General features: G+C 37.5%; 1 protein-coding gene across 1 annotated transcript in view; it reads left to right on the forward strand.

Annotated features, from left to right (window-relative positions):
* Positions 1–51: 51 nt before the first annotated feature.
* Positions 52–14,657, forward strand: part of LOC106870607 (protein canopy 4) — a 43,795-nt gene continuing 29,189 nt past the window's right edge. The window contains exons 1-4 of the mRNA XM_052967810.2: positions 52–268; positions 6,622–6,742; positions 9,782–9,922; positions 11,735–11,819. Coding sequence (XP_052823770.1) covers positions 127–268; positions 6,622–6,742; positions 9,782–9,922; positions 11,735–11,819 — 489 coding nt within the window. The 5' untranslated portion in view covers positions 52–126. The remainder of the gene's footprint in view (positions 269–6,621; positions 6,743–9,781; positions 9,923–11,734; positions 11,820–14,657) is intronic.

Consider the following 14,657-nt stretch of genomic DNA (forward strand, 5'->3'; position numbering starts at 1 on the left):
GAATAATTTTAGTTCACAAGGAAGCTACAATAATCTTTTTATTTTCGTTCAAAAATTATAATTATTTTATGTCAAGTGGGGGGTTAATCAATTCGTTTAGCTAGAAACTTAGGACTTGAGCTTCTCATGCTTGTAAGAATCCACCTCGTTACTTATTATCATCTCGTCTTCAAAATGAATTCGAAACGTGCATTTTTTGCGACTTTAATGTTCTGTACATTTATAATTAACCAAACTACAGAAGTAACTTTACCAACTCTGTGTGAAGGTTTGTTGCATTTCAGTTTTTTATTTTTTATTTAACTCTTTTGCTTTCTTTCCACTGCAGTGATCGTGTTATTGTTTAGCCCCAGGTCGGCCCGGATCGATGATATTAATCATCAGCTGCTTTAATTGAGATAACCCGTCTTTTCAATCTACAATGTCCAAATAGTCTTTTAAAAGCTAGACGGTAGAATATGAGTTGAAAGTGATTTGTTTTTGAACAGATTAAGCGACCGTGTTGAAGTTGGCTCGAAGTGATTGCAGTATTTGTTTTAAGATGTCAACTTGTACACATGGAGATAAGCAAGAGAGCACGAATGGAGTGCCGTCTTATAGCATGGGCTCACTGGGCAGTTGCCTAGAGGCCTCATGGATCTAGGGGCCTAATAAAAAAAATGCTATATTGGCAGTGGATTGACAGAAGAGTTAGAGGTTAGGCAAAATGGGTAAATTTCCGAGGGTTCCACCCCACCCTAACCCCCGTTTTCCGGGTTAAAAAAAGGGTTTCTGGCATATTAGTGCTCACCGCAATTCATTTAACGAAAAAGAAAAAATTTCCCAACCACCAAAATAAGGGATTTGCGAAAGAGTAGGAAGTCAGGGGAGTTGATTCCACGCGAAAGATCGTTTTTTTTTTTTTGTGAAAATCATGAGAGTGAGGTAGTAAAAATTTACCACAAAATGCCTGGTGGTGTTATGTCTCGTTGTCATATTGAGTTCAAATCCCACCTCTATTTTACCGTTCTTTTTTCTTGAGTTAGGTGGGTGGAGTATCGACGTTACTTCCTAATTCCTTTCTCTCAAATATGGTAAATTGGCTATCTTTCACATCAAATCGAAAGATAGCTTGGTAAATTTTCAGATTAACACCCGCACGATTTTCACTAGGGTTTTAGGGTCAGGGTTAGGGTTAGGGACGGAATTCCCTAACACCCTAGTGAAAATCGTGCGGGTGTTAATCTGAAAATTTACCTCAAATATATACTGTTTATTTGATGTGTTTCAATAATTATCTATTTACTCTAGGTTACTAAGCCACTTTTAAACCGGTTATAAATAAATACATGTGGATAGTAATCGATGTTTTGTTGGAAAATTCACTCATTTGAAACACTTCCTATACTTTTTTCCCTTTAAGCACCAGTTCACATAAGCTTGTATTGGCAACAAAAAATCGCTGATTCTAGGAAGCCTTATCAACCAGATCAACGAGGCAAAAAAATACGTCCTTCGTAAATCTTAGTAAAACAAGTGGGGTATTCACAAAAATTCAATCAATCTGGAAGTCTAAGCAATACAGTCTAGGACTAAGACTGAACTATCAGATCTTCCCTCAGAATCTTGGCAAGTGGTAAGATCACTACTTACCACAATGTGTGCCTGAGGAAAATCTACTCCATGTTTGACCAATCAAAGAACTGTACCACAAACTGGTTGCAATAGAGTATTAGCGGCTCAGACTGTTAGGGTAATATTCAGAATGGACAGGGACTAGATGCTAAAGATAGTATTAAGGTGGACATAATTTGTGAACTGAAAATCTGGATGGCCAAAGAACAGGTAGCATATAGTTATTGATGGTGACCTCCTTAGATAAATTCATGAAGCAAGGCACAAAGAATTGTTAAAAAGCAACCTGAATGGCATTGAGACTGTACTTCTCATTGGGGAGAAGAGGGTTCAAAATACACTTCCAATCGGTTACAGAAAATGTAAAACTGAATAGGACAATCATACAACAGAGACATGTTGCTTAAAACACCCTACAATTTTATATGTAAATGATCTATGAAAACCATGGAAGTTCATCGTGCGATGTATATATTTGTATATGTCTGTTTCTTACTGCTTGACAACTGACTTTGGCTTGCTCAGATTTCTGTAACTTAGCAGTGTGGCCAAAATGAGACCAATAGAAAATGTATTAGTTTCTTTTTGATTGACTGTGTGGTGCTCTGGCATATTTACAGTCGAATGATTTAAGCAAGTAAAAGAATAATATATCTTAAAATACACACCCTCAAAACCTATGAGAAATAATTTGAGACTTTAACAGTTGCACCTTTCTTAAGATCATAGGGTTATAAATGAAGCAACTATTGATGGGAATTGAAGCTAGGTTTTCAGTTCTACTTGCCAAGATAAACCTGTATGATCCTCAACTAAAGAGAAAATGTATTTATATTCATAAATGAATATAAATAAGAAACTGTTGTACTATTTAGGCTGTAATTTGTGTTTTTTTAAACTATATATCTGAAGGGTCAGATGGAGCTTCTATGTGGTTAGCTGCTCAACCTGCTAGAAATAGTAACCAAATTTCATTACACCTTACCTTCTTGAGAAAAGAAGGCTTCTGAAATGCCAGTGATCATTGTCTGCTAGGTCTGAGCTAACCTGGGGCTAAACAACTTCAGCTCTGTGTAGCTGCTATACAGAGGACAAATACACTCTGTACTAGAGTAGTACTGTTCATACATCTAGGATAGCATAGCTACTACGAAGATTGCATTTAAAAAAGAACAACAAAAAAACAATCAGCTACTTGAGAATCTCTTATTCACCAACAATTTATATCTAATGTGATACCATTGAGCTGTATCCTCTTTCCATATTGTCTACCACTACCACTACAGTCTCTACTCCACTGAACATATTTATTGTATGCTTCCCATTTCATGTACCCAACCTCTCTCATTCAACAACCATAAGATCTTACCTTATCATCATCATCATCATCGTTTAACGTCCGCTTTCCATGCTAGCATGGGTTGGATGATTTGACTGAGGACTGGTGAAACCGGATGGCAACACCAGGCTCCAATCTAATTTGGCAGAGTTTCTACAGCTGGATGCCCTTCCTAACGCCAACCACTCAGAGAGTGTAGTGGCTGCTTTTACGTGTCACCCGCACGAAAACGGCCACGCTCGAAATGGTGTCTTTTATGTGCCACCCGCACAAGCCAGTCCAGGGGCACTGGCAACGATCTCACTCGAAAATCCTACGGGAGCCAGTCAGGCGGTACTGGCAACGGCCACGCTCAAAATGGTGCATCTCATGTGCCACCCGCACAAGAGCCAGTCCAGGGGCACTGGCAATGATCTTACTTGGCTTGCCGGGTCTTCTCACGCACAGCACATTTCCAAAGGTCTTGGTCAGTAGTCATCGCCTCAATGAGGCCCAATGTACGAAGGTCTTGCCTCACCACCTCAGCCCAGGTCTTCCTGGGCCTACCTCTTCCACGGGTTCCCTCAACTGTTAGGGTGTGGCACTTTTTCACGCAGCTATCCTCATCCATTCTCACCACATGTCCATACCAGCGCAATCGTCTCTCTTGCACACCACAACTGATGCTTCTAATGTTCAGCTTTTCTCTCAAGATACTTACACTTTGACGGGTATTCACATTGACATTACACATCCAACGGAGCATACTGGCTTCATTCCTTGCGAGCTTACATATGTCCTCAGCAGTTACAGCCCATGTTTCACTGCCATGTAGCATGGCTGTTCGTACGCATGCGTCATACAGTCTGCCTTTTACTCTGAGTGAGAGTCCCTTTGTCGCCAGCAGGGGTAAGAGCTCTCTAAACTTTGCCCAGGCTATTCTTATTCTAGCAGCTACACTTTCAGCGCACCCACCCTCACTACTAACTTGGTCGCCCAGATAGCGGAAGCTATCGACTACCTCTAGTTTTTCACCCTGGAATGAGATAGAAGTTGTTTCCTGTTTGTTTACAGTCTTTATTGCACCTGAACATCTGCCACAAACAAAAACTAACTTCCTAGTTAACCTGCCTTTGATGTTGCTGCACCTCTTATGTGTCCATAGCTTGCACCGGGTACATCTTATAGAGTTACTACCTACTCCTTTTCTACATACTGAGCAGGGCCATCTACCTGAAGGGGTTTGTGTTTTATCTACCTTCCTACTTATTAGGATTTTGGTTTTAGCTAGGTTGACTCTAAGGCCCTTCAATTCTAGACCTTGCTTCCACACCTGAAACTTCTCCTCTAGTTCTGATAGTGACTCCGCAATTAGGGCAAGGTCATCAGCATAGAGGAGCTCCCAGGGGCAACCTGTCTTGAACTCCTCTGTGATTGCCTGGAGGACTATGATAAATAAGAGGGGGCTGAGGACGGAACCTTGGTGGACCCCTACCTCTACCCGGAATTCATTGCTGTACTCATTTCCAACCCTCACCTTACTGGCAGCATCTCTGTACATGGCTCGCACAGCTCTCACTAACCATTCTTCTATCCCAAGTTTCCTCATTGACCACCAGATAAGGGATCGGGGGACCCTGTCAAAGGCTTTCTCCATGTCAACGAAAGCCAGGTACAGAGGTTTATCCTTAGCTAGGTATTTCTCCTGCAGCTGTCTCACTAGAAATAAGGCATCAGTAGTGCTTTTACCTGGCACGAACCCAAACTGCATCTCATCTAAATTGATTCGCTCCCTAATTAGTTGGGCTATGACCCTCTCTGTAACTTTCATAACCTGATCTAACAGCTTGATGCCTCTGTAATTATTTGTATCTAAAGCGTCACCTTTACCTTTGTAGCAGTTGACTATGATGCTGCTACACCAGTCATTGGGTATGACTCCTTCGTGTATCACCTGGTTCGTAATACGGGTGACTAGGCTATAGCCAACACTGCCAGATATTTTGAGCATCTCTGCAGTGATTCCTGATGGGCCGGGGGCTTTCCCGGTCTTCATACTCTTAATTGCTTTATCTACCCTGGTACTATCAACTCGGATAGCTGGTCCCTCTATTGGGTCGACATACGGCAGGCTCTCTTTCTCCCATTCATTCTCTTTATTAAGCAATCTATCGTAGTGGCATCTCCAGACCTCTTTCTTTGCATCCTCATTTAGTGCAAGCGTACCATCATCCATGCGAACACATTTCTCTCCTACAACATCACTATTCTCTCTCCTACACTGTCTTGCAACACGAAATACCTCGAGTCTTTGGTCCTCACGGCGCAGAACATTGGCAAATCTTTTCTTATCTGCTTTTTCTAAATGTTTTTCTAGTCTTCACAGTGTTCACCCTTGAAACATTCATCTGTTTTACCTCTAGTCTTCTGACCGTTAACATTTCCCAGTTGTCCTTTATTTCCAGCATAAAAACACACTCCTAAAACATCATCCATCTTCATGTATGACGAATGCATATTTATTTACATTGTTTTAAATTAATTATGTATTATCTTGTAGCTTTGAGATTTTGATAGTGCAATTGTGTATTCTTCAAAATGACAATGTAGGGGAGGTGTGAGCAGTTAGGTCTGGCTGCTTTGAACATAAAACCTATTATTTGAGCCAGATATAGCCAGTTTAAAATGCTAAAGGGTTAAATCGGCATAGCAAGTATTAAATGACTTATCAGTTTTAAAGTTGTGGGTGCTGTTGCTTGCAATGATAAACTATATTAGTGCACTTGGGTGTAGAGAACTACGTGTCTTGATCATAGGCACAGTAGAAAGAGCAGAGTCACCTTGTGGTATCTACCTATAGCAAGATGGACTGAACTGCAGACAGTTAAATGTCTCAGTCATAGTTACATTGCAGTGAAGCATGTCCTTGATATCAAACTCCAACTTGGTGGTTGAGTTAAGGGTAGCTATATATTTTAAACATTGGTACATTGTTCATTTCATTTCAGCAAAACTGAGTTCTGGAGGTGCTGTGTGCTCCATCCACGTGTAACATTTAATTTCAAACACCCTGCTTCAGTAAACCAAACTGCATCTTCTCTTCTCCTCTTCTTTATGCACTATGCTTATTTTTCCCTCCCCACTCCTTGCTTTTTTTGTATTCTTGTAAACTCCTTACTGATGCACTCTGGACAATCCTCTACCATTCCATTTATATTCACATCCTTGTACTTTGTACAATTCTAACTTGCCCTCAAAAGTATATTTATCTTGCAAGTTACTTGGTGACCTCATTGATGCTCGTGCCACATGAAAAGCACCCAGTACACTCTGTAATGTTGTTGGTGTTTGGAAGGGCATCCAGACATAAAAACCATACCAAAGCATACCTTGCTGGTGTCGGTGCCATGTAAAAAGCACCCAATCTACTCCTGTAAAGTGGTTGGCATTAGGAAGGGCATCTAGCTCTAAAAGCTATGCCAAAGCAGATAGTGGAGCTTGGCACAGTGCTCTGTTTCACCAGCTTCTGTCAAATCGCTTAACCCATGCCACCATCCTGGAATATGAACATTAAATGATGGTGGTGGTTTTTATTTGTTTATTTACTTAATTTTTTTTTTCCATATTTCTAAAATGTCATTTCCTTCATTGAATACATTATCTCTTATTTTACCTTGTATTTTCTACAGTTTGTAAATATCTGACAGTAGAATTGCAGGCCTTACTGTCAGAAACAGAGAAATCAAAGTTTGTTTTGGAAACTGGTCATGGCTTGGACACAAAGAAGAAGAAAATCCAGTACCAATATTCGTTAGTGTCAAATATTTGTATATATTTTTAAATACATCTCATAGTAATACCAGAAATTATATATATAGGTGCAAGTGTCGTTGTGTGGTAAGAAGCATGCTTCCCATCCTCATGGTTCTGGGTTCAATCCTGCAGCATGGCACCTAGGGCAAGTGTCTTCTACTATAGCTTTGGGCCGACCAAAGCCTTGTAATTGGACTTGGTAGACAGAAACTGAAAGAAGCCCATTGTATATATATATATATATATATATATATGTGTGTGTGTGTGTGTGTGTGTCTTTGTGTCTGTGTTTGTCCCTCCATCATCTTTTGACAACCAATGCTGGTGTGTCTATGTCTCTGTAACTTAGTGGTTTGGCAAAAGAGACCAATAGAATAAGTATCAGGATTAAGAAAAATAAATCTTGGGATTGATTTGTTCGACTAAGACCCTTCAAGACAGTATTCCAGCATGGCTGCAGTCAAATGGCTAAAACAAGTAAACGAATAAAAGAGAGAATACTAATATTGCCATTAGGAAAGGCATCCAGCCATAGAAACCATACCAGATCAGATTGTAGTCTGGTGCAGCCTTCCAGTTTGCCAGCCCTGGTCAAACCATCCAACCCATGCCAGCATGGACAACAGACGTTAAATGATGATTCTATATATATAGAGAGAGAGGGAGAGAAATATGGATATATCAAATAACCTACAATAAAAATTATTGATGTATTAAAATTATATCTGCATCTGGAGCAGTAGATCTCAACCATCTTTTGCCTATGGACCCCACTTTTATTCTTATTTTACTCTACAGGACCCCCATAGCCATTTAATGTTTAAACAAAATCTTATTATATTTTTATAATTGTATCTTAAAAAATCGCTGAAATATTTTGTGTATTGTAGAAATATAAGCAAATTCATTGCACATTAATTTGAACAAACAAAATCTTATATGGACCCCGGTTGTAATTACGATAGAGGATCTATCATAATTACGAAATGACAATTATGATCAGCTCCACTTGAGGAGGAGAGATAATCTCAAGAGTCAAAAATTCTCTAAACCTGACATGCCATTAGGGAAAGGACAGGCTTAGAGAAAATTATATGTACAAATAGATGTATGACTGCTACTGTTATGTTTAGAGTTCCATATAGATTATTCATAATCCAGTATGGTTCTTGTGTAGTTGTTAAGTAACTTCTATTGTATTACTAGTTATGAACACCTATTGCAGGGTTGCAAACAACCATAATAGTGAAATGCATGTAGGAACTATTATATACTTTTTTGTGTGTGTGTGTGTGTGTATGTATATATGTATGTGTATATGATATATATATTTTGGCATGGTTTTTACAGCTGGATGCGCTACCTAACACCAACCATCCCGCATATCTATATTCATGTGTATATGATATATAAAATGCATTGTACCTGTAATTCAAAGGGCCAGTCATATCACATTCTCTTTCACACTGAATGTCCTTGAGAATTACATTAAGAGTATATGTGTGTCTCTGTGGAGTGTTCAGCCACTTGCTCACTAATTTCACAAGCAGGCTGTTCTGTTAACTGGACCAACTGGAGCACTCATCATTGTAACTGACGGAGTGCCAGTTATATATATATAAATATATATATACCTGTGATATATTAATGCTTGGTTTTATATTCCATTATAATAAAAACAATTTTACAATAATCTGATGGATTACTCTATTCTTTTGTAGAGTGCAAATTTATTCTTATACAAGAATATGTTTGACAATGACTCCAAAATTTCGGCCAGCTAAGCCATTGTTGGACTGATGTGTATGTGTGTGTGCGTGTGTATCAATCACAGTATTTCCAATGCAGCTCTCAACCCACACTTGTGGCTATCTACACCTTTGAATTGGAGTCACAAGGAAGATAAATGTGTGAGTCTGTATAAATAATGTTGCATGAAGCAATGTTGACTGAAAAATATTTGTGTAAAGTTATATGCAACACATTAGAGGGCACATGGGCATGGGAAGACTTGCTACTGTGCTAGTCTTGGGAGAGAAATTCTCCTCTTAAGCATGTGTGAAAACACAAGGAGGACTGTTAATACACAATTTGGTCATAGGATACATGCATTTCTGTCATTTCATTCTGGCAGCTATAAACACCAGGTCTGTTATTCACAACTTGATTGGAACAGAATTATTTTTAGTAAAACAGCTTACAGTATGTATGCTGGTGTCTTAAGCTTGGTCGAGCTAGAATTAAATAAATAAGGTTGCATGAAGCAGCATTGAATACATAACACATTCAACTGCATTTAGACATGAAAAAATCTTCTGCTGTGGAGCTAGTCCCAAAAGAAAATTTTCCTCTTAGACATATGTGAAAACACATGGTGAATCGTAAATCACTTGGAAAGAGGTGTGTGTTGGCTACAGGAAGGGCATCTGACCACAGAAAACCTACCTCAATAAACTTAGTTCAGTTTCATGCAGGCATGGGAAAGTGGATGTTATAAAAATGATGTTGATCTGTGTGTGTGTTTCCATGTCCCTGTATTTGTTTACATGTTAACACTGCTTAGAAAATGAAACTCCCTGTTAATTCCCTGTAAGTTAGTGGTTTGAAAAAATGTTTAATAAGATAAGTATCAAACCTAAAAATAGATACTAGATTGATTAAAATCTTTCAAGGTACTACCCCAGCATGGCTGAAATTCAATAACTGAGACAAGTAAAAAAAAAAAAAATATCTCTGGAAATATCTGTCCAGAGTTGCCTCTCTTAGGTATTTCCTAAGGAGCTAGGAATATGCATGTCTGGGAATCCTGATTGACACTGAATAAATATGGAGTTTTTACACCTTTTTACCATAAGAGAAAATTTTCTCCATGGTAACTGTGGTGAATTTGCTTTTAGCAGTTGAAATATGTCACAATCATATTCTAACTAATCTAAACTTTGCTTATGCTTAAATACTACTATTATGATAAATTTTATTTATTTATCTTTTAAAGTAAAAGTCATTTATTTAAAATTTATTTACCATTTCTTTCAGTGAGCTTCGTTTGACAGAGGCCCTTCATGAACCACACATTTGTGACCGTTTACTTAAATACAATGTTCACAATGAAAAGAAGGGTAGCTTGAGGTTTGCCAAGGGCAGAAGTGAAACCTTGAAAACTTTACACGGATTAAGGTAAAACACATTTATAGTCTACCAACCTCTATGAAGACTCAGATCTATGGTCCTTTCCTTTAAAGTAAATTTTGAGCTCTTAGTACTTTCTGAAAATGACAATTTGTCCTCATCAGTTATGATTGGTGCATATCTTCTTTACTCTTTCTTTTATAGCATTAACATTCACTGAACATGGTCAGCATTTATTCCTTATCATCATCACTGTTATAATGTGAGACAGAGAGCAAGAGAAGGACAAAAAAGTGACTCCAGTATATGGCTGGTATTTTATTTATTGACCCTTGAAGGATGAAAGGCAAAGTTGACCTTGGCAGGTCAGAGTGCAAGGAATTGGAACAAATGGTGATCGTGACAGTCGATTTTCATATTGAACCAAAGAAACTGTTTCTGTCATTTTTTCCAAGTCGCTGATACTGTTTCTCGATTGCAACAACTGGCAAAAATATCACAGTTTTTTAGTGACAGGGTGGGATTTGAACTCAGAATGTACAGAATTGGAACAGATACCTCAAGGATATGAAGCAAAATTAACTTTGATGAGATTTGAACTCAGAGTGTAGAAAGCTTTGGCAAATCCTATGAGGCATTTTATCTTATGTTCCAATGAATCTGCCAGTATGCCAGACATTGAGATTACAGACAGAGATAAGATATGCAAATAGGATCAGTTTTGGGTAGAACTTGCAATAGGTTGGAGTTTAAGTTGTGGCTGGTGATAGCTGAGACATAGTGCTGAAAGGTAGGTAGTAGATGAGCTAGGCTGGTGTGATTGAAGGTGCAAGACAGTGATTCCATAAACAATCTTGCCCAGACTTGTGCCTCAGAGGGTAACTTTCTAGGTGCAATCCCATGGTCATTCATGACTGAAGGGAGTCTTTACCTTTTAAGTAATTAGGATACGAGAATGATGTCATTAGCCACGAAATTGGCAGAATTGTTAGAGAGCCATACAAAATGCTTTGTTTATTTGTTTGGGCTCTTTATACTCTGAATTCAAACTATACCAAGGTTAACTTTATATTTCGTCCTTGAGTAGAGGATGATGAAAGAAATAAACAGTCCAGGGTCATGGGTTGATAGACTTGTTCAAGTATTAGACAAAATGCTTTGTGGTATTTATTTCAGCTTTTCATGTTTTGAATTCAAATCCTGCCAAAGTCAGCTTTGCCTTTCATGTTTGTGGAGTTGATAAAATAAAATACCAGAGCTTCTTTGGACTGGATAAATTATTACAGCATTGGACATCGTACTTAGCAGTAGTAATAATTTCCTTCGATTTCTAGATAGAAGCAAATAGGAAATAACTCTTACTGACCAAAGACAAAAAAAAAGTCACCTTGGGCGAGTGTCTTCTACTTTTGCTTCAGACTGACCAAAGCCTTGTGAGTGGATTTGGTAGACAGAAACTGAAAAAAGCCTGTCGTATATATATATATATATATATATATATATATATATATATATGTTTGTGCCATTGTGTCACTATTTGTCTCCCCATCATTGCTTGACAACTGGTATTGGTGTGTTTATGTCTCTGTAACTTAGCGGTTTGGCAAAAAGACTGATAGCATAAGTACTAGGCTTAAAAATAAAAGTTCTGGGGTTGATTTGTTTGACTAAAACCCTTAAAGGCAGTGTTCCAGCATGACCACATTCAAATGACTGAAACAAGTAAAAGAATAAAAGAAAGTGTAGTAGTTTACCATAATTGATGCTCAGAGTCATAAAATTGATGACTGAAAAATTTTCAAAATAATAAATTGATGATTTTCATGTATTGGAAATATTCTTCTTGGCTGGTTGTTTCAGAGAGAAAGGTGTAAAAGTGGACCTTGGAATTCCTGAAGACCTTTGGGACACACCCTCTGTGGAAGTATCAGACTTGCATAGAAAGGTGAGTAAACATTGTCACTTCAGGTTTTATCATTCACTGATTGCTTGTTGCATTGCTGGAGCTTATATCTTTGAATTTGTTTGCGCTACATTTGTGACTGTAAACTGTGATATACCATCAAAGGTGGCAAATTAACAGTTTAGTTTCCAGTGCGAAGGGAGATAACACTAGCAGCTAGTTTTGTGATGCATAACCTCATACTTTAAAACATTTGTATTAGTAAATTATAATAGCATTCCATCATAATTTTGTACAAGAACCTTTATAAAGTTATATACTTAACACTTTTTGGCTAAGTTATATTATAAGCATGTTAATTAAAAATTTATTATATTAAATCCCTGTAAATTCTTCATTGTTTTCAAAATGAATTGAAACAATCTTGTAACGTTATAGAGGAAGAGGTAATTAACTTTTTAGAACAACCACGGTACAATCATTGGTTCATTAAAACTCAACAAAGATTCAGCAAAACAAATTGCTAAATTAATATACAAATTCATTTCTCAGTGGCTTCTTTTCATGGAAGATTATTTGTTGACAATGTTTTATATTGCTCTATCTCTCTCTCGCTTATAAAACAGTTAAAAAATGTTATATTTTTAATATTTAGCAGTTACCTTCTTTGTAATGACAGATTTGCTTCAAAATTTCGATTATCTCATAAGTAGTTCCAGAAGGAAATATCTGCATGATTTTCAAACACGAACTATCAAATATATACATTAACATATGGAATTGCTTTACACTGATGAGGAAACAGAAATTTTGAAACAGCCTGTCTATGATTACATAGAAGACAAATGCTAAATATTAAAAATATTGTAATTATTTTATAAGAAAGAGCAAGAGAGAGTAATATAGAACATCACCAAGAAGTACAGCTAGTGAGAAATTACTTTATATTGAATAAAAAAATTGTAACCAAACCAAGAAGTGAAGTTTCTTATTCTTACTAGATGGTAATCATGGTTATACACTCTCTGAGGCAACAGTCACAGAAATTCAACATATAGGAGAGTCACGTAATCATTTAGCATGTTTTCCATGCTGGCATGGGTAAGATGGTTTGACTGGGGATGGTAAACCAGAGAGCTGCACCAGGCTCCAGTCCATTTTGGCTTGGCTTCTGTGGCTAACACTAACCACACCACAGTGTACTGGGTGTCTCTTACGTTTCACCGGCACAGGTGCCTCCTACATGTCACCAGCATGGGTGCCTTTCATGTGTCACTGGCCATGACTATGCTTTCACTTAACTTGACATGTCTTCTCAAACACAGCAAGTTGCCAAAAGGTGTGGTCCCTTGTCATCACCTCTGTGAGGCTCAGCATCCAAGGATCATATTCCACCACCTCATTCCACGTCTTCCTGAGTTTACCTCTTCTACAGGTTCCCTCCACAGTTTGAGATATAGCTTTCTGCATATACACATACAGAGATGACTGAATTAATATATCTCTATTGTTGATAATCTTTTATCTGAAAACCTTTAAAATCCAAAATTTTCCAAGTGAAAACTCTTGAAAGTGCTAAAAAAGGCTTTTTTTCTTTCTTTCTTTTAAAGAACCAGGGTTATTTATCGTAGGTGAACATAAAATTGAAGCATAAAAAGCAAAAGTGACATAGTGACATATGGTTTCTTTATATACTTGACAAGCTGAAGTTAAAGTATAATAGATTTATTGGGATGAGGAGTGAAAGTTGCCAAAAGAAAACTGTTAAATGTTGTGTGTAACTGATCAAGCTGTATTTATACAGAACTCTGTTTATGTTGTATGTATTATAAGTTGTATTATAAAATATAATGGATAACATGTTCCATTTCATAGATGCAAATATACAATGATTTCAAAAGGCAGCAAAAAGTAATCTGAAATGTAAAACACTTCCAATCCCAAGTGCTTTGGATGTAGGATTATCAACTTTATATTTATTGGGAAAATATAAATGAACCATTTAAAAAAAAATTATATAAAAATTTTAAATTTGATCCACATGATAAGCAATAATTAAGTATCACTACATTCAACACAGCAAACATTTAAAAGATAAAGTATCAAAACATACATGTCTGCATGGGTTGGATGGAGTTTGTTGAAGCAAATTGTCTATAGCCAGATGCCCTTCCTGTCACAAACCTTCACCTGTTTCCAAGCAAGGTAATGTTCACCATGGCCAGACATGTTTGTGCAGAATATTGGAAATGATGACACTGCTTGTATGAAGGTGACACTCATTTACAACTGTCATGTGATGGCTAGACAAGGAGACACAAATACACACACATACACTACACTCACAAATATAACATATGAAGGGCTTTTTTTTCAGTTTCAGCCTAAGGTATTTGCCTTAGGTTCCATGCAGTAGAACTGAACCCAAAACCATGTGGTTAACAAGTAAACTTGTTAACCACAGAGCTATTCCTGTAGCAAGGCAAAAGTAATATTAATCAAGTTATGGGAGAGATGCTGAGTACAATTGTGTTCAGTGATTAGGCACTAAAAAATAATGCTAACCAATGTATGCCTAGGTAAGAATTACTTACCCCTACTTAAACTAGCAGGGAAATAAATCCCCACCATCTCCAGTGCTGAAACCACCAGATCACATAATTTCAACTTTCCTTGGTCTCGTCAATGAGGGATGCTTGACCGCTAGAGATAACAGAGACTTATCTTCCCACTAATGATATATAGAAAATCAGTGCCAGGACAAGTACTGGTGTTGCGGTTAGCCTCATAGGGTAAGAACTGTGTTAATGTGAAATTGTGGGCTTTCTTTTACTTGTTTCAGTCATTTGACTGCAGCCATGCTGGAGCACCACCTTTAGT

The sequence above is a fragment of the Octopus bimaculoides genome, chromosome 5 (assembly GCF_046866305.1).
Source record: "Octopus bimaculoides isolate indiv1 chromosome 5, ASM4686630v1, whole genome shotgun sequence".
In the NCBI taxonomy this organism is placed as follows: Eukaryota; Metazoa; Mollusca; class Cephalopoda; order Octopoda; family Octopodidae; genus Octopus; species Octopus bimaculoides.